The following is a 20151-nucleotide window of genomic DNA, read 5'->3' as shown; positions in this document are numbered from 1 at the left end:
TCACTTCTCATTTTCCGATGGCGTTGGGTGTGTGAAAGTACTGCACTGTGTTAGTACAACATAATCATCCTTGCATGCACTAAGTACCTAAAGAAATTTCAAATAAACAACCACAAACCCATTAGAAAAAAACAGCAATAGTAAGTTTAAAGAAATACATCACAATAATGCCACGGGTAGCTCAATATGTATTACCTGATCACTTTCTGGAGCTTCTGATAACTCACCATCCTGTGATGCATCATCAAATATTTTCCTACATGTCTAAATAAATTTGAACATAAAAAAAAACATAACTCCCATTAGAAATACCATTTGATGTCAGTCAGAAGCATAATAAAACAGAAGTACCATTATATTTAAGAATTTTTTACCGATTGTTTCTTTCGCTTTCTTGCTGCCTTCTCCACAGGCAGAACCTTCCTTTTCGTTGGTGGCCTACCTTTCCCTCGAACAACATGCGGGCTTAAGATTTTCTTACTCTTATCCGTGACTATAGTTTCTTTCACCTTGCTTGAACCGGACTCAAGTGTCAATCCTTGAAATTTTTTCTCAAACTCCTCCAAGTGGCTCACGAATGCAGTAACATGTTCATCACTTGGGCAAACACGGGTAGCTAATTTTACACAATATTTAACCACGAACTTATACCTTCGTGAGTCCGCATTCGATCGCAAGTCATCGTAGCTACTTTTGACCACCGTATATCTCCTCTTTAAATCCTTCCTCCATCGATCCAAGATATACTTTTCCGGCAATGCATGAATCTTATTCATCTGGCAAACGTTCAATGCATGCCTACAGAGGATCCCCCTCATCTCAAATAACGCACATGTGCATTTCAAATCAACCTCCTCCTCATTAAAATAAACAGTGTACTTGACACTCTTCACATGGTCATCATCAATGGTAATTTCATCCAAAACATCGTAGGTGGAAATGCAACCCTCCTTGCATATAAATATGCAGTTACATAAAATCATTCCTCACACCTCTTTTTGTACCTCTTTAAATTTTGCACTCGTATACACTGCTTGAAATTGCTTCTCAATGCGGAATGCGGATGAACATGGGATGGTTTGGTTGGCGGAGTTGAAATCAGCTGTCGTCTCGACCTCCACCTTTTTCCTGAGCGCATTGTCAAATTGGTCAACAAATTCTTTCAACGTTGTACCAGAATGCACAAACCCATCGAAGAACGTGTTCATACTTTCTGACCTTTGGGTTGTGCTCATGCCAGCCCAAAATACTCCCTTAAGGTACACCAGTACCCAGAAGGACCTCTCATTGTACAATCCATTCAACCATGCATTATCACTAAGATCATACTTCTGAATAAATTGCCCCCACTTCATTTCAAATTCTTCACATGTCTGTGAATCATAAAGGGCACCCTGGATGGCAGTCTTCAATCCTGCATTGAATGCAGCGTGAGATCCCAATTTCTCAGGCAACTTTCGCATTATATGCCAAAGATAATATCTATGGCGAGTATTTGGGAATACCACAGCAATAGCATTCTTCATTGCTCGGTCTTGGTCTGAATGATGGCTTTTGACGCCCGACCATTCATGCACTCCAACCATGCTTCAAACAACCAGACGAAAGTACTTGTGTCCTCGCTTGAAAGCAACCCAGCCCCTAACAGTATAGACTGCCCATGATGATTTACACCAACAAACGTGGCAAACGGCATACCATACCTATTTGTAAGATATGTCGTATCGAAAGTAATAACATCGCCGAAATACTCATACGCTGCTCGACTACGTGCGTCAGCCCAAAACACATTTCTCAGTCTCAAATCCTCATCCACATCAATCATATAAACAAAACCATCATTTTGCGACCTCATCCGCTTGAAGTACTCAGTAAGGGCTTCGCCACCTCCTTTACCCAACCTCAATTTCCTAGCTTTGTCAATAAAATTCCGACAGTCTTTTTCTTGAAAATCAAGATTCTCAAACCCCCCCGCTTCAACAACAAGTACCCCAAAATTCTTATTCATTCGAATACCAGCTCTGTCGTTCAAATCAAGCATCCTCTGACTGTATTCGTCTAGATTTTTGTGCGATCTAAAGAATCTAGATTTTTGTGGGCTGACAGTGTCATGATTATGAGCAAGTTCAACACTGGTCAGCTCCCAAGTACCCTTCACCAAGTGCGCATTTATCCTTGCCTTACAATCCGTTTTAATAGTTGGACGCGGCCTCGATATATTACTATGGCTAGGTTGGTACTTGCCACCTCGCGCACACCCAATCGTCAAATACCTCACTCTCTCATCGGCCTCTCTCTTCGTCCGTTGTGTTATAACACCAAAACCTTGTTGCTCGGCATATCGCTTATAATAGGCCATAAGCTCATGATCAGTGGCAAACTTCATACCTGCTTTGGGATCCTCCTCAACTCATTGGTTATCAGAATTTTCTTCATTTATATCCTCAGATTCTTCATTCTTTTCAGAAAATAGAGATGTACCTCCAACAGTAGTTTCATTTTCGCTTATAAATGTCGCATCAGTCACATTAGTCGATGGAGTAGTTGAAGAATTTTCAAAGCTTCTCAGCTCCTCTCCATCACTCGATGGAGGTCGTGTTATTGGTGGAGGCTGTATTCAGGTATGGCGTAAGGAAAAAAAAAATAACGTAAGGGTAACAATGTAAGGAAAAAAATAACAAAACAAAATATCCAGTTGTAATTTTCTAACCTGGTTGGCTACTTGAAAATGGCTCGACTTCTTTGCGGTCATCGACGGAGGGTAGATGAATGGAGTTGGAAGAGGTGGCATTGGTGGGGACTGTAATCGATTACATGGTTAGAATGGGTAACAAAATAGATTAACAAAATAATATTCATGACACCAAGCACAAAAATGGCACAAATTTCTAACCTGGTTCGTTTGTTGAACAACGCCTGCCTCTTCCGCATTTGTCGAGAGAGGGTAGATGAATACCATTGGAGGAGGTGGCATTGGTGGGGTCTGTAATAAAGTGTACGATGTTAGAAGGCATAATAAACAGATTAAGGAAAAAATATCGATGCACTTGACAACAATCTACCTGGGTCGTTTGTTGAACACGACCCAAATCCTCAGCATTTGTCGACGGAGGGTAGATGAATGTTGTTGGCAAAGGTGGCATTGGTGGGGGCTTATATCAAGCACTATGTTAGACTTGGTAACAATGCACATATTCAAGTACCAAAATTCAAGAAAATAAAGGAAGTACCTGGCTCGTTGGTGGAACACGGCCCGACTCTTCTGCATTATTAGATGGATGATAGATGAACATCGTTGGAAAATGTGGCATTGGTAGAGACTGTAATAAGACACCGTGTTATAACAGGTAATAAACAACAAATGAGTAAAATTGAAAAGTTTAGAAAGCTATATACCTGGGTCGTTTGTTGCATACGGTCTGACTCCTGCGCACTAGTCGACGAAGGGTAAATGAACGTTGCTGGAAAAGGTGGGATTGGTGGTGCCTGTAATCAACCACAGATTTAGAAAGGTTAAGAATCAACTACCGGGATAAAAATTAATATTTAGAAATCTATGTACCTGGCTACCCCATGTATATGTGTATTTATTAGGAAATGCATTTGGACGCATTATAAATGGCGGGTAGTAAGTACTCCCCGAACCATAATATCCCTATAATACACAAATAAAAATACATTAACTAGTTGGAATCAAGACACATGCCTTTTATGAATGGCCAATGTATCATACCTGAGTCGGTGGAATTGGTGTAGAAGGCCTGGGTGACCTTTTATCTTCTTCTTTGTCCATAACACTATAATAAATTAGAATTGTCAATTAATAAATGCATCACAATAACGCAGCTCCACATACAGTTATAATAAACATTTCATAGTAATGTGAAGTCCTAAACATTATTTAGTTATGTCTACAGTGATTAGCATGTAGTAATTGATTTTACAGGCTGGGAAGTGCAACTATAGATCTGTATTTTTTATTTTTGTTTGATTTTCGGTTTTTAGCATTACATACTCCAGGCAATTTGAGTTCAGTGCATTAATTAATCGCACTAGCCATATTAAATCACAATCTTCAAAGCCATATTAAATCACAATCTTCAAGCCACAATCAAATACCAAAATCATGCCAAAATATTAGAATCCACTCCATAATCTCACACCACAATCTCAACCTCAATCAAAATTGATACCCATATTACAGTATTTAATTCGGAAATAAAAGAGCATAAATGGTAAAAGGGCTTAGAAGATAAAATTTCTACTGTAATTGATACCCATGTATTTTAGTTCTATGTGGATTAATTTTGTCTTAGTTTTGAGTTGAAAATATAGCAAATCTTTTCTTCTTAATCTTATCTTCTCAATCCATTTACCTACAAATTTAAGCAAAACCCAAACCTAGTAAATGCCTCTCGGAATCCAACAAAAAAAAATTAAAATCCATTATCACAACCAAAGAGCAATCGCACTGTTGAATCCTATCAGTGCAAATTAGAAGCCATCAAAACCACTTTGCCTGAAGAACCACAAACTGAATCCTATCAGCTCAGTTTCTTACCTCACAGAATCGCAGACCTGTTGGTGCGGCAGACAGCAGACGGCAGACGGCAAAAGGTTCGGCAACCGACAGAAGGATCGGCAACCGGCAGAAGGATCGGCAGCCAGCACACCGGACGGTACGAACTGCAGACTGCAGCCAGCAGAGAGGGTATCGGTTCGGCGAGCGGGAGGAGCAACGTTGGAGGGAGTAGCAAATTTTCGAAACTTTTGGGGATTATTCAATGCCGAATAGCGTAAAACGTTTCCGTTTTACTGTAGCAGCTAAAAAAAATTTAAATTTAGGCGTAAAAAGTTCCCGTCGTACTGTAGCATTAAAAAAAAAATTTACACGTCGGTAGAGTGTGGTGTAAATTACTATGCAGGCTTAAGTATAGCACTACTTTTTTTGTTTTTGTTTCAGATAATGACACGGTGGAATCACTTATCGCCACGTGGACATTACGTTAGCTTGTGCTTTTAAAATTCAGCCGGAGAGGTTAGTGGCCAAGAGCGAACTCAAGCTCCGGTCCGGGCGTGCATTTCCTCCACAAATACGCTCTGTCTACAAAAACTCATCAAATCCGAAGTTCGAAACTCACAGAGTTTGAACGTGTGCGTTTTTCGTCCTCAATTTGAGCCTTTTGTTTTTGTATCAGTTTTGGTGGTCGTCCTTTTTCGGAGCCGTATAAATATAGCCAAAGCTTAAATTCATCCCTTTTCTTCCCCACGAGATATATGCAATTTTATATCTGGGTTTGTCAGTAAAACCGAGCAAATGCACTGTAACTACTTCAAGTTGGGGGTTCTTGCTTCATAAGCCTGAGCAGCGAGCACTATGTTGGAGTCAATTCCTCGTTGCCAAAGATCTAAGGTACCATATACTACGCCAGATTTTTAACAGGTTACTTGGCTCAGTTCCTGTTTAGCATTTCTTGTGCTTTCTTGGCTAGCCATATTCGTTTTCTATGTTTTTTTTATTGCAATGATGGATTTTTCTTATGTTTCATGGAGCTTTAATTGAATTTAGAATTATTGACTTTATTCATTCAAGAAATAAAGAAAAAAAGGCAAGAACAACAATAGTTCACCTTAACGTCACGTGTGTGCACTGGTACACCATCATTCATATCTGTACCTTAACTACTCCATCAACTTCCCAACAAGCTCCTATTGCTTTCAACTTTTGCTTAAAATTAATTAGAGCCACTAGTAACTTTGATTGGGTGAAGTGGGTAGAATACTGAATATCCGTTGAATTTCTTCACGCCATGTTGTTGTGGTTTGTTTTGCCTAAAATTTTCTGAATTATCCACTATTGAAAATCTGGTTCGCCAATGGAATAACTAGAGAATTAACACAGCCACAGGTTTTGAATCGCTGTTTGGAATTAATTTGTAAATGCATTAGTTTTTTATCCTAAATTGTATGTAATTTGGTTTTGGATTGAACTCCATATTCAATAATTCTGAGAATTTAGCTAGTTCTATGATGGTCTGAGTTAATCTCTTTGATGCGCTCGTGCATTTTATCTTTTCTTTGGAAAAATTTGCAGCAATTGGTGCATGAATGACATCATGATACTCACTATCTCAACTTTCATTCCTGATTAATCTTTAAAAGCATTTGATGATTTACATTCGTTCAATCTTAGTAGAATATAATTGTCTGCACTTTATCATTATATGTAAACGTATTTCTTTATACTGATCTATTTCAATTGTTTGTCCCCTTGTAGGGATATGACATATTCAAACAAAAGAGCCCAATTGGGGCTTGCTCCCATGCTACTTCACGACTTGGTGGAAAATATATTCAAATGCCTTATTCCCGAAACCAGCAAGTGTGTCTATCATCATATGCCATCAATTATAGGATGAGTCAGAGTTCTTTTGTTTCAGGATATTTTTTTGGCGGGGCACATTCATTATTTCCCTCGGTATCTAATTGGGGAGGATTCTGTTTTAACCATAGATTGGCCCCTCGGGAAAGATCCCGGGTATATGCAGCAATTGATGTTGCCAATGCTCTTGAGGTCATTAATGATTTAGGTTCGGATACCTTGACATTCTTAGCTGTGACTGTCTTGGTTGTTCCGGCCTTCAAGATCATTAGAGCTAGCCCAGTAAGTAAAACTTCAGTACTTTAATCTTTTTCTTCAAAATTACTCTCTCTCTCTCTCTCTCTCTCTCTCTCTCTCTCTCTCTCTCTCTCTCTCTCTCTCTCTCTCGCACATACATGAGACATATTCTTTTAAGGTTGAGTTATATTTGACATATGCTCTTTCCTAAAGGTTTGAGAATGTAAGGATAAGCATTGAGAAAGAACCCAGCTCACTCAACCCAGCTCACTCACACAACCAGATGAATGTTATGAATGGGTTTATTCTTGAGCAAGATATCTAACATGAATTACTTAGTTTGATCTAGTGTGGTATACATGCATATACTATATAAGCTATAAGGTAAATATTTGTATACAAATTACTTGATCAGTCAATATTGCACCGATATTAGAATGTATTTATGTAAAAGAATACGAAAAAGTAAGCTGCTTTACATGCACATGCATACTTCCTGCAACCATTATTCTTGAATGGTTTACAAAGCTCATATTTGAATAGTGTGGTAGAATTAGACAGCTGCAGTAGTTTTTTAGTTTGTTATTTCAGTTCTGTACTGATTTAGTGCTGATCCTTTGCAGATACTTGGTTTCTTCTTTGGGGGGATTGTCCTCAATCAGTTTGGCTTGTTTAGGAATCTTACTGACGTGAAAGTTCTGTCTGAATGGGGTATTCTTTTTTTGGTAAGCTTAATTGCTTTGGGTGCAACTTATAACTTTTAGACAGATTATCCACTATCACCACTGTGTTGTAATTTTTATTACCATATTTAACCATGGAAAAATGACAATTTTTTCATCATTATCATTGTCCTTAAATAGAATAAATGTTCAAAATCAGAATACAATGCATTGGAGCTTTTTTGTAGTACTTACTAGTGAAACTAGTGGTCTCAAATTACGTTTCCATACATGTCTCCTTGCAGTGTTGTGTGATGAAATGCTTATCATTCTATAGCCCTTTACCCTATAAGGGGAACTTTGTTTTATCCATACTGCATAGTTGAGACCTGAGCATGCAATTTGTTTTATTTATTTTTTGATAAATAATAAGATATTTTATTGATATAAAGATAGGCATAGCCCAGGTACACTGGAGCATGCAACTTGTTTTATGTCAAGTCAGGGAATGATTCACGTACCATTTAGTTCCTCTTTTATAGTGAGATCTCAACGTTTGCAATTATAAGTTTCATATGCTGAATTTGATGTTTCTGCTTTTTTTTATTGGTGCAAACTATCATAAAATGTGATTTTAATCTATTGGAAAACATCACTTTCTAATATTTGTTTGATGCTTAATCAAGAATGCATCTACCTTCGAAATATTTTTTCTTCAGTAGATCATTGCTTGCGCCTACCCATTGTATTGAAAGTTAGGGCATTGGGACGTATTTTAGATCTCCTGTGCTGATTTGTGAGAGCTAATACCCACAGGAAGATATGTGGGAATGTTTTTAGCTGAAATGTTCGTCTTTGTTGCATGACTTTGTGGATATGTATTTCTTGATTCAGATTTTTAACTGAGTTTTTTTATAAGTAATTTTTTAAGTCTGAAAAATTGAAGGCTATAATTTGAATAACAATCACCTTGCCCACTTGTAATATATACTGTGCCATCTATCTTGATTGTCATTGATTTTTTATCAATAAATTTAATGTTTCAGCTGTTTGAGATGGGCTTGGAGCTTTCATTTGCTCGCCTGAAAGCTCTTGCAAAATATGCCTTTGGCATGGGATTGACTCAGGTATGATGTTGACAAAAGCTAAGATCTTATTGTCCAGAGGGGTAGAATATTCTTGCAAATCAGATGGTACATATGTTTCTTCTGTTATTTAGCATTATTACGGAACATGAAACATGACAGTTGTGAGACAATTATTTATCAAGTTTTTGTGACATACATGATATGAAATTGCTGGAACCTTTTGGTTTTGCAAGATGTATCAAAGTTTAATTTTGCATATAATTGATTATATCCTATTCTTGGAGTTTTATTTGGTTGGCATCAACAAACACTAGAAGAGTATTGTGCTTGCATTTGGGCAGCAAATGGCTTTTAAAAACTTGTTGTCAATGCTGGGTGCTGTTTGGAGCGAGAAATAAATATTTTTGATAAGATCTGGAGTTGGAACTCAGTTTTCTCATGCTTGTAAAAAAATATTGCTTTAGGGATATGTTTTTGGTTGAATGTTTTGAGCAGTTTTGTTTGGCTACGTTCAAACCTAAAATGCTCAAATTCCAACAAGGAACCACTGGATATTTGCAATATTGATTGGCTAGCTGGGTTGGATAAACCACTCCTGGAAATGATTATGAAATTTCTTGCTCAAGCAATTAGCATAGTAGTTTTAGGTCCATATATATAAGTTTCAAGGTCCATGATCAAAATTCTCTCTTCTTTGTTTCCTGTATTTGTATGCATGTAACTATTCAGCTTCCTGTTTACTCTGGTTCATTACTTTAGGGAAATTACGTAATATACATGGCAGTTAATTTCTTCGCCCTAAGCATTAACAGAGAAATCCCATGAAAAATGAGTTAACTGGGTTCAAAGAAATATTTCATTAATATTATTAGAAGTGTATTAGTATATTGTTCAGTAAAGAATCCCCTTGTCTTAGCTTTGTTATACTGTATTCCATACATGCCCTGTTTCTTGTAAGTTTATATGTTTAGCTTGCATTTACTCTTTACGGGTTGTTGTTGGAGTTGCGTGGCCAAAAATAATTAAGACTTCTATGAATTCTGGGCAAGTCTTTACATTGATTAACTGATCTTTGTTTACCTTTTTGTTTCTCCAATCTTTGCCCTTGAAGGTTGTGTTATGTACTCTTGCTTTCACAGCATTTGAACTTCCTCCTAATGGGGCCATTGGAACAAGAATTTTGGAATTTCTTTTTCACTCAAGGCCTGATTTGGTGAGAACTCTTTTTTGAGACATCTTTAATATTTTGCATGTAATCACATTTTTTTTTTTTTTTTTTTTATCATTGTTGTTATCCATTTTTTATTTGCACCTGAATTTCATGACATGGGATTTTCATGGTGTGACTTGCTGAACTTGTTGCAACCTCAATTTGCATCAAATCCATGTTATAGAATAGAATGACAATATTTTGTCTAGAATCGAGTCCATAGATTTACATGTATAGATGTGATATCCCATTCTGATAAGCGATAAGGTTAGGTGGTGTATAGGATCCCACTTTACTTGGGAATGAGAAGTTCTTGCTCTTTATAATGTTCCAATGGAGCTCCAATTGTATCATTGACTAGTCCTTTTGGAGTATAAGCGATGTGGCTTGGGCCTTCCATTGTGGCATTATGATAGATTAGACGAGTATGTAGTTTTCCTAATTATATATATCGACCTAGTCGAACAAAAGCCTTGCTACCATAACCATCTTCTACATGTTCTATAGTACTCCTAAAAAAATGTTGCTCTATTAATATCTAGTTTAACTTTAGAGGGGTGGAAGATGGTCCCCATTTGCATTATGTGGTGCATATGGCGAGAACGTAATGAGAGGACATTTGAAGATAAGGAGCGGTCTTTAGAGGAGCTTCAATCTTTATTTTTCCGTACTTTATTCCTTTGGGCTATAGCTGTAGATTTTAATGGCCTAAATTTGCATGATTTTCTTGTTTCCAATATTACGAACTAGATAGGTTTTATCTCTTGTATACCATCTTGTGTACTTGAGCTTTGCCTATCCTTATTAATACTACCGTTTACTTATTAAAAAAAAAAATTATTGTTACAGGTCAACATCAGAAGCATTGATGAGGCTGTAGTGATTGGTGCTGCTCTCTCTCTGTCTTCCTCAGCTTTTGTTCTGCAGGTATTCCTAGATTATCTAATTTCAGCTATTGGACTTTGAACATGCTTGTATAATTTATTAAACAGAAAATGCTAATAGCTAAGCTTAGGTTCACATTATGGAAATATTCCTATTGAAATTTCTTGTCATGATGAAAAACTTCAAAGTTCCAAAAAGTACAAAAATCTCTTCAACTGTCATAAATAATAACAATGGGCACTCAATGGAGCAATTATGTTGACTTGCTTCTTCTGATATTATGACTTGATTGTGAGCTGCATCATTTGTTAGTTTTTTTGTGGCATTATGAATATTTGGAAAATTGCACTACGAATCTTATTTCTTGCTGAAGAATTTATAACCGAAACAACCTTACATCTTGAGACATGGATCCTTACTCTTTGTCCATTCTTGAGCAGACCATTTGAATTACTTTCTCCAAATAATTAGATTTGAAACTGGAGGTTAAGGATGGTGCAATAAACTGGCTTCTACTTTTGGTGAGGTGATTCACATGGTGCAATAAGAAGTAGATTTGAATCTTAGTGATCAAGACAAGTTCAAAACGTTGATAAAGGAGGTTGGATATTGAATGGATTGTATATGTGCCGATGTGTTTTCTGTTTAACGGATATGCCTCATGGCAAATGATACTGGACTATAATTTCGATCTTACCTAGTATAGTATCTAGCTTCTTGCAGAGAAAGGTGAGCTCCCAACCAGATTTGGCTCAGCAACCCTTGGCATACTTCTGTTACAGGTTCTACTTCAGACTCCTGCCTGGGCTTATGTTCCCTTTTACTTCCCCTTCTGGATTTTGCTAGGGTCGTCTTTGCAAAGTAGACCTCATGGTATGATGTCAGTAACTTTTGGACTTCCCACTGGTTGATTTGCAGGACATAGCGGTTGTCCCGCTCTTAGTCATACTTCCAGTGCTAGAGAGCCAGGTACAGAGGAACTTACCATGAACTTAGCATACAATTGCTTTTAGTTTCGAATACAATTTTCTTTAATGTTCACTGATGGTAGAGCTTTCCTTGTTTGAGATGGATGCAGCATATCTTCTATTCTATAAGCCCGTTAGTAGTCAGTAATGCATATAGTTAATGAATTTGTTAATCATATTCACAGGAATATTCCCTTGTAGTTCTATTTTTGTTATTTTATGCTGTGTTTTTATTCTTTTGTATGTTGTCTTCTCACATATAATGCGATTCATTGACCCTGCACTCCAATGTTTTTGCAGAATCTGGTAGAGGAAAGTATTTGGCCAATGCTTGCTAAAGAAAGTTTAAAGGCTTTAGGTGGGTTGGGTCTGCTTTCTCTTGCAGGAAAGTTCCTTCTCAGACGAGTTTTTGAGGTGTGTTTTCTGTTTACTTATTAAGGACCCAAAACAACTTTGTATCCTAGAGGCAATAATTTAGTTTGTCTGATTAGGTTGTTGCAGAAGCGAGAAGCTCAGAGGCTTTTGTTGCACTCTGCCTACTTACTGTTGCTGGGACTTCTCTTCTCACCCAGGAGTTGGGCTTCAGTGATACGGTTTGATATCATTACTTAAGCTTGGAGAATTGTTGGGATCAATATTTTCAGTTTCCATCCATTGATAAAGTTTGATCAAACTGCAGCTTGGAGCTTTCTTAGGTGGGGCACTATTAGCAGAAACAAATTTCCGGACACAAATTGAAGCTGATATAAGGCCATTTAGGGGTTTGCTTCTAGGGTTGTTTTTTGTCACTACAGGGACATCCATTGATACGCAGGTATAATGGTTATTTAACATGATGATTGTTCCTTAGATCTCATATTTCTTGGTTTTTGTGTGTTTTAATTGCAATTTAGTAGGATGAGAAACTGAGTACATATGCATAAGGTTTTTGTCTTACATTATGCAAGGTTCTGGTGAAGGAATATGATTCATCTGGACCAGATGTTTTTGCATTTTGATTTTTATTAACTCATTATGATATTCTATGAGTTTCATCTTCATGATAGAGAGTGTTATCCATTGGACATAAAACTGTGTAATTGAAGTGGCTGACATAAATAAAAAGGTTATGAGGCCTTTTATCTTACTCTTCTAACTGTTTAAGTAGCTCTGTTGTCTAGTGGAAGATTAAAAAACAAGAAATACACGAGAAGTCATAATTTCCGTTGGCCTCTGCAACAAGGAGACACATTTTATTTATATTTGGCCCTAATATAAGTAAGTTTATTGATGTATTCATATTTGCAAAACGCATAATATCATAAACTACTCCATTATACCGATTATTGGCTGAGTTTGCAGCTCTACAGTGATTAACCCTATGTGGCATCCTCTCACATTCTCATTTTTTATGGTTTTTCCAATTTATTTGAATTGTTTAAACATTTATAATGTTGGCCTACTGTATGACAATGATTAACTCGCTCTTCGGCCTCATCGCCCACTTTGTATCATTATTATCAGTAATTACAATTATCAAAGGAGAAGAACATGATTTTGGGATAGCAAACTTAAGAGACTCATTGTTTCTCTCTCTCGTCCCTTTTTGACAATATGCTTTAAAGTTAAATAATAAAAAGTTAAAATTTAATGGGGGTCTAAGCATTGTGCTGCTCTTTCTTTGCAGCTCCTTTTCCGAGAGTGGCCAAATGTGCTTTCACTCTTGGCAGGTTTGATCGCCATCAAGACACTGATCATAACTGCAATAGGTCCCCGTGTTGGATTGACTATCCAGGAAAGTGTGAGAATAGGATTGCTTCTATCTCAAGGAGGCGAGTTTGGATTTGTAGTTTTTTCTCTTGCAAACAGGTGAGTCAAATTTTTGTTCAATTTATACCCATTCACAGACTAAGCATTTGGTTCTTTTTTTTTTTTTTTTTTCCCTAAAATTTTCTGTGTTCTCGGAAGCAGGCTTGGTGTGTTACCTCTTGAGCTTAACAAGCTGCTCATAATTGTTGTTGTCTTGTCAATGGCATTAACCCCATTTCTCAATGAAGCTGGAAGAAGGGCTGCTGAATTTATTGAGGACAACTCTGATGCAGATGATGTATGTCCAGGTTCTCTGTCAGTATATGGATATAATAGATGACAAGGGCCAACCATGGTGGACATTGATTTTGTTGAATTAAGTTCTCATATGAGGACTGAGATAGGATGCAACTTAGATGCCATGCGTGGACATGATCTAGTTAGTTTAGGTTCCAAACTGTTTGCATTTTTGTGCATTTTTCTAACCCTTCCTTTCATTCTGTTTACTGGTGTTTCATCAAGTAGTTAAAGTTACTAAGTCATAACTATCACTGAGTTCTTGCACTATTGATGTAAATATGAAAAATTCTATTCATAATCCCTACACACCACACTTATTTATTTATTTATTTATTTTTTCTCTTACCAAATGTGTGGTATATGGATGATGAGGAGAAGAATTCAATTAGTTTAAGAAGAAGAAAACCAAAAACAATTTTTTTTTTTTTTTTTAAAGTGTGGTGTGTGGGATGATGAGTAGCAAAGCTCTGTAAATATATGTGTAAATATTCATACAACACCAATTCTGCTAACTTGATAATTACAGATTCAGTATTTTCCCATTTCTTCAGTAACATTTCAGTGTACCTCAATTGAAATATGAATATTTTACAGAAAGCTGCTGAGATGGGAGGCTTTGATGTCAGTGAGCCTGTGGTCATCCTTGGGTTTGGACAAATGGGTCAGGTAAAATAATGAGTATACGATAATTACTTTCATTTTCACGGATTCACTCATGATGCCAATGAAAATGTATTTTTGTTCATATTTTGAATAATTCATATGCAGGTCCTTGCCAATTTCTTGTCCACCCCATTGGCTTCTGGATTAGATGGTGATGCTTTGGGAATGCATTATGTTGCCTTTGATCTTGATCCTTCTGTAGTGAAGGTAAGCAAGATTTGTTAGGATTAAAAGACTGTTTTCTACAGTTTGACTCAGTTCCTCTTTGTTTTATGTTAATTAAGAGATAGTGCAAAGTAATGATATCTGGGGTTTAGCTCCCAGTGTTGATCTAAAGGGCCCTGCTTTGATGAGGTTCCATGTCAAAATATATATATATATATATATATATATATATATAATTTTTTTAATATTAAGTTAACAGGCATCCAGAAAACTTGGTTTTCCAACTCTTTACGGGGACGGGTCGCGCCCAGCAGTTTTGCAGTCTGCTGGTATCTCTTCTCCAAAAGCTGTCATGGTTATGTACACAGGGAGGGACAGGACAATTGAGGCTGTTCAAAGACTTCGACTTGCTTTCCCTGCAGTAATCCTCTCTCTCTCTCTCTCTCTCTCTCTCTCTCTCGCATGTGCATGTGATGCCATAGAATAGCATGTGTTGGTCAGAAAACCATGACATACATGATCGGAGAGTCAGGTCACTACAGAAAGCAGAAAGACTGAAAAAAAAATCCATGTGGGTTTACTTAGGTGCCATATAAGAGTATTTGTTATTACATAAATTTTATTAATGTACTACAGAGTTAAAGTTATATTTGTGGTCTCTATTTTTTCTGGTTTGATTGTGAGTCTCATAGAAAAAAATCTATCAATCAGATCCCAATTTATGCAAGAGCTCAGGACCTCAAGCATCTTTTAGATCTAAAGAAAGCAGGTGTGACAGATGCTATATTGGAAAATGCAGAGGTATTAGCAGATTGAATCTTAGTTTATCTTTTTGGACTTTTAACTAGATAGCGTTCCTATGGTTTGGCCTGGACAGGCTGACTAAAGTGTTCACATTATTAACGCAGACAAGTTTACAGCTGGGCTCTAAACTTTTGAAAGGACTTGGTATCATGTCTGACGATGTAAACTTTCTGAGTCAGCTTGTTCGTGACTCCATGGAGCTACAAGCTCAAGATGGACTCAGAAAAACTGATGATCGAGAATTGGAAATCATGAAGCCATTACAGGTACTTATAATATGATCTGGTTCAATGTAACGTCAGAGGTCAGTCTTCAAATAAATTTCAATACAAGGAACTGATCTGCACTGACTTTTCGTCGTGCTGTTAACCATATTTCTAAACAGCTGTCCCCTCTTTCGGACTGTATTTTCCTTTTCAGTTAATTATCTTGAATTAACATCGGGGACAAGTTTGATGATTTAAGTTTGATATAATGCTGTATGGCTGTTCCTTTCTTCTTTAGCATCAGAAATTACTCTGTTGCTTTAAAATTGTTTCTGTGCTACTAATTTAGTTTTGCTTATAATTTACTAGTGGTACTAATGGGTTTGATTGCTAAGGTGAGAGTTGCTGACCTAGTTGGTGACCAAGCACCCATTTCTTCAACTTCATCCAAAGACATATTATCAAGGGCGAACCTGAGGGATGCATCTCGTCTTTTGGGGCTTCAAGGAGGAGTAGATCAAGCGACATACAATACTGAGCTCAAGGAGTCTGAAAATTCAGGCAATGGCGTTTTGTATTGTGAACTGGGTAACAGTTTACCAGTCAAGTCTGAAGATGCTGAGGGAGACAAAAATATGGTGGATCCGTCACTGCCTTGCATAGCAGCTACAGATGAATCTTAAAAACTTGCAAACTAGAAATGCCCTTGACTCCTCTCGCTCTCTCTCTGGGGTAAACAATTCTTGTTTTTTGGCAAGCCTAACAGTACAGACGACTCACAGAAAGTAACAAGCTAAACATTTTAAAGGGTGACAAGGATTGATCCGGCAAAGAAAAAAGAGAGGCCAGTCATTTTTGAATGAACCACACCATGTATATTGTGTAATTTGATGAAAATACTCGATTAATAAAAATGTTACCTTTTCGCTTCCTCGCATGTATCTTCTTTTTTTTGAAATTTATGTTCCTTAATGTGGCTCTGATGAAATATACATTGAAAGGCCGAAGCAAAAAGCCAGATACTTTAGTTTTTCTGATTGAATTCTGCAAGAGTTTCTGGGAACAAAAGAAAGAAAAGGAGTTGAATTGGAAGTTACACCACAAGCAAGGGAACAAGTCCCCTGATGCGTGAGGGAGAGAGGTAGAGGCAGAGAGGGAAACAACAATCAGAAAAGGAACTCGGAATAAGAGCACTCGCATCCGGCTCCCCATCTCTTCCGCATCCTCATATTTTGGGGAAAAATTTAGGGTTTGAGCTAAAATCTTCCTCCATCCGGTTCCCCAAAATGGGGATAAACTTTCCGGTCGCTACAGTAGGTCCCCATATATGGGGACTCACTGTACATCCCCAAATGTGATTTCGGTTCCCTCTCTCCTTCGACATCCCGCGTCTTCTACCTTGCGACGGTTGGCTGCCCTTCATCTCTCCGACTTCCCTGAATCTCGCATCACACCGGTATGCCCATTCCAGATTTTTTTGACTTTGAATGATATTTGATTCGACAATCCCCATCTGTTGGCCGAAAATGAAGTTGTGAAATTTTGGTTTCATTTTCATAAATCTCAAGACTCTGTTTTTCGGCAGTGGTAGGTTCTTTTTTGAGGCTGTTTTTGGATAAATTAGGACAAAATTTCAAAGGGTTTTGGGTTGGAAAAAAACCCTAGATATGCAGGGGACCTCCGGTTTCGAATTTGGGGATTTTTTGGGAACTGATTTTGTTGAGTTTATTTGGGGCATTTTGATATCTTTAACTGCGATTTTATCCATTACCTGGGATTGTAATTATGCTTGGCTATCTTCGGGTGGGGTTGTGATTATGCTTGGCTATCTTGTTGGTTAGTTGTGAGCCACATTTGGTATTTTTCTTCTCTATGATTATATCGGCATGGCTCTATTTGATAGTTGGAATCACTGTTTGTTTGTGGTTCTGTGATGTTCTGTGATTATGCTCAATGGAAGGGGGACGTGAAGTTTGGTGCTTTCTGTTGGCTTTTTTCCAGTAATCTCTTCACTTTGTAAATGCTTGGAAGTGTGCCATACCTTTCTTGAATCTGTGATGATCGAACATATTATGCATCTGTTGGCCGATTATCAGCAGTTGATTGTGTAAACTAAACCTCGGCTGAACCTCTTATTTTTTGACTATTCTGGACCTTTGGTTGAAGATTGGTTTAATTACACCGAATTTGGTTGCTTTTCATTGTAGATCTTGTTTCTTTTTTTTTTTTGGTAACATTGGTTTCTTTTGTAGGTCTTGGTTTCATGGAATTGTTCTTGGTTTCATTAAATTGTTCTTGGTTTCAGAAACAATTGTTCTTGGTTTCTTTGTAGTTCTTGGTTTCATGAATTTGATGGAGGAATCTTTTGTAGTTCTTGGTTTCATGAAATATTTCAGATTATATTTTTGTAAATCTTGGTTTCATTTGTACTTCTTGGGTTGAGTTAATTTGATGATAGTGTTTCATTACTAGTTCTTGGTTTATTTTGTACAAATGGTTATCAAGTTAGTTCTTGGTTTCATGAAATTTTCCAGAATTGGTTTTGTAGTTCTTGGTTTCATTTGTACTTCTTGGGTTCATGAATTTGATTTGGTTTCATTACTAGTTCTTGGTTTCTTTTGGTCTTATTGGTTTCATGCATCAGATTTGGTTTCAAATCTAGTTCTTGGTTTCTTTTGTACTTCTTGGTTGCATGAAAATTTGCCAAAACGTATTGTAGTTCACTTGGGTTTCTTTTGTTTTATATATATAATATGCAGAGGGAAATCATGTATATCCAATTCGGTTATTCTTCTGTTTGCTGCTTCATCTTTTGGAGTCTATGATATTCAATTCCATATTCAAATGCATTATTGATTATTCAATAGAGATTGTGAGCTATAATAAAAAATACATGTAATCTTCTGGGGAAAAAACATGCATACCTTGTTTGAATATCTATCTAATTTGATGATAGTGTTTGGTCATTTGCAGTGTTTCGTGTCATTCGGGGGAGGGGGGAATATAATTAGGCTGTGATGATGGGGTTATTTTTATATGTAATTGGGGCCCCATCGATATGGCGGGGTAATCGTTACTCGAATACACCAAGTTGCAGTTTGTGGTACTCTCCATAAACTGCAATCGGGGTTCGGGTGAGGTTTTGCAGCCATTCGATGTTGGACTCCTTGATTACGCATGTTGTCAATATTTACACCATTCTGAGCCACATTCATTGTCTTATTCAATATGGGGAACCGGATGTGAATGCTCTTATTTTGTGTTTTGTGATTTGCATGCTGTTTGTTGTTGTTTGTATTCTGTTGCATAGATCTGTAATGTGTAAATTAAACCCCCTCGGCTGTGATGATGACAACCGTATGTTAGGATTAGGGAGATTTATGGCCATCTGCTCAAAGGGTAAGTAACCCGGACGGCCAACAAGTCCTGGCAACCGGTCGTTGCAGCCATGAGTGGGTGGCAAGCTTATCTTTTGTATCCTCATTCGGTTCCTGAGCCCTGATCAAAAACCATACATTAAATGTATATCTTTTCTAATCTCTAAATGTTTTTTTAGAGATGGATTCACAAGACTTGACTAGTATGTACTTCACCAACCTCCTTAGTCAAGATCCTCAACTCGACCCCACTTACGATGGGCAAAGTGGGACTTCTCCGTTGACCCTTGATGACTCTCCAACCCTACCCCCTAACGAGCCCATCGGCGTTAGGAAATCAGTTAGGGGTGCGAATTTCACCCCCGAAGAAGACAAGTTACTTGTCTCCGCTTGGCTAAATTGTAGCCTTGATGCTGTTCAGGGAACAGATCAAAAACACTCCCAACTTTGGGAAAAAATTTTTGAGTACTTCCAGCAATTTAAAGAAACCACAAATGAGCGGACAATAAAATCTTTAATTCATCGGTGGTCGGTTATCCAAAAGGCCACAAACAAATTTTGTGCGAAACTAGCCCAAGTTGAAGGGTTAAATCAAAGTGGCATGACCGACCAAGATAAGGTAAAAATTCTCCTTGTCTTCTTGTTTGACAATTTAAATTTCTTATCTTCTACATTGGTTTAACCCTTGGTTTATTTTTTTTTTCCATGCAAGTTCGACAAGGCCAAGGTTATGTACCAAGCGCTAGAAAAGTGCTCATTCCAATTTGAGCATTGTTGGCACCTGTTGAAGGACCAACCTAAGTGGATTTGGCGCGCCACAAAGGAGGATCCAAAACGAAGGAAGACGATGTCCCCATCCCCGACCCCAACTCGATGTTCTGGCGCTACAATTGATTCAACTTTTGATATGGAGGCGGATGAAGTCATGGAGAATGAAGTTATCGAGTTGGACCGACCAATTGGAAGGAAAGCTGAGAAAGGAAAACGAAAGGTCCAAGGCAAGCAAGCAGAAGAAAATTTCCAACTCAGGAAGATGAAGTATACTCTTTTGGAGGAGTCACGCGCTCAGGAGAAAGAGTTTTATCGAATGAAGGCCGAGAAGATGGAGTATGACAAGGAAAAAGAGGAAAAAAAATACGCCTTGAGGATGAACGACTGAGGTTGGAGGCCGAGAAGATGTTAATTGAGAGGGAAAAGGAGCTCGCTAAAATTCGTCAAGAGGACGAAAGGTTGAGGTTGGAGGCGCAGAAAGTGGAGCTCGCCACGAAAGATCAAGATCAGCGCATTATGATGATGGACGTGAGTGGCATGCCGGAAATGCAGCGGTTATATTTCCAGCAACTCCAGAGGGAAATCATGGCGAGACGCAATACTTCCCAAGATTGAACTTCTTGTTTTTTAATATTACCATTTTCA

General features: G+C 37.6%; 5 protein-coding genes across 5 annotated transcripts; 2 read left to right on the top strand and 3 right to left on the bottom strand.

Annotated features, from left to right (window-relative positions):
- LOC122309385 (protein FAR1-RELATED SEQUENCE 1-like) lies at positions 1-1526 on the bottom strand. Its single transcript, XM_043122860.1, has 4 exons — positions 1005-1526; positions 375-950; positions 196-264; positions 1-87 (listed from the first exon to the last, which is right to left on the bottom strand). The coding sequence occupies exons 1-4, from the start codon at positions 1524-1526 to the stop codon at positions 1-3; spliced, it is 1254 nt and encodes a 417-aa protein (XP_042978794.1).
- LOC122309381 (protein FAR1-RELATED SEQUENCE 5-like) lies at positions 1523-2386 on the bottom strand. Its single transcript, XM_043122858.1, has one exon. The coding sequence runs from the start codon at positions 2384-2386 to the stop codon at positions 1523-1525; it is 864 nt and encodes a 287-aa protein (XP_042978792.1).
- A 24-nt stretch (positions 2387-2410) lies between these two features.
- LOC122309378 (leucine-rich repeat extensin-like protein 2) lies at positions 2411-3793 on the bottom strand. The gene is made up of 7 exons (XM_043122855.1): positions 3734-3793; positions 3563-3655; positions 3397-3486; positions 3231-3320; positions 2894-2983; positions 2711-2800; positions 2411-2611 (listed from the first exon to the last, which is right to left on the bottom strand). Exons 1-7 carry the CDS (start codon positions 3791-3793, stop codon positions 2411-2413), a joined length of 714 nt encoding a protein of 237 aa, XP_042978789.1.
- A 1252-nt stretch (positions 3794-5045) lies between these two features.
- Positions 5046-16289, top strand: LOC122310827 (K(+) efflux antiporter 3, chloroplastic). The gene is made up of 19 exons (XM_043125001.1): positions 5046-5413; positions 6278-6664; positions 7243-7344; positions 8328-8408; positions 9481-9582; positions 10429-10506; positions 11178-11246; positions 11383-11433; positions 11733-11846; positions 11924-12025; positions 12112-12246; positions 13099-13280; positions 13383-13518; positions 14115-14186; positions 14289-14390; positions 14608-14769; positions 15060-15149; positions 15257-15418; positions 15754-16289. The coding sequence occupies exons 1-19, from the start codon at positions 5378-5380 to the stop codon at positions 16039-16041; spliced, it is 2451 nt and encodes an 816-aa protein (XP_042980935.1). The 5' UTR covers positions 5046-5377; the 3' UTR covers positions 16042-16289.
- A 134-nt stretch (positions 16290-16423) lies between these two features.
- LOC122310828 lies at positions 16424-20151 on the top strand. The gene is made up of 2 exons (XM_043125002.1): positions 16424-19354; positions 19448-20151. Exons 1-2 carry the CDS (start codon positions 18917-18919, stop codon positions 19892-19894), a joined length of 885 nt encoding a protein of 294 aa, XP_042980936.1. The 5' UTR covers positions 16424-18916; the 3' UTR covers positions 19895-20151.

This window comes from Carya illinoinensis, chromosome 5, assembly GCF_018687715.1.
Source record: "Carya illinoinensis cultivar Pawnee chromosome 5, C.illinoinensisPawnee_v1, whole genome shotgun sequence".
Classification (NCBI taxonomy): Eukaryota; Viridiplantae; Streptophyta; class Magnoliopsida; order Fagales; family Juglandaceae; genus Carya; species Carya illinoinensis.
The sequence above is the reverse complement of the archived record's forward strand: the minus strand, read 5'-3'. Positions and strand labels throughout refer to the sequence as shown.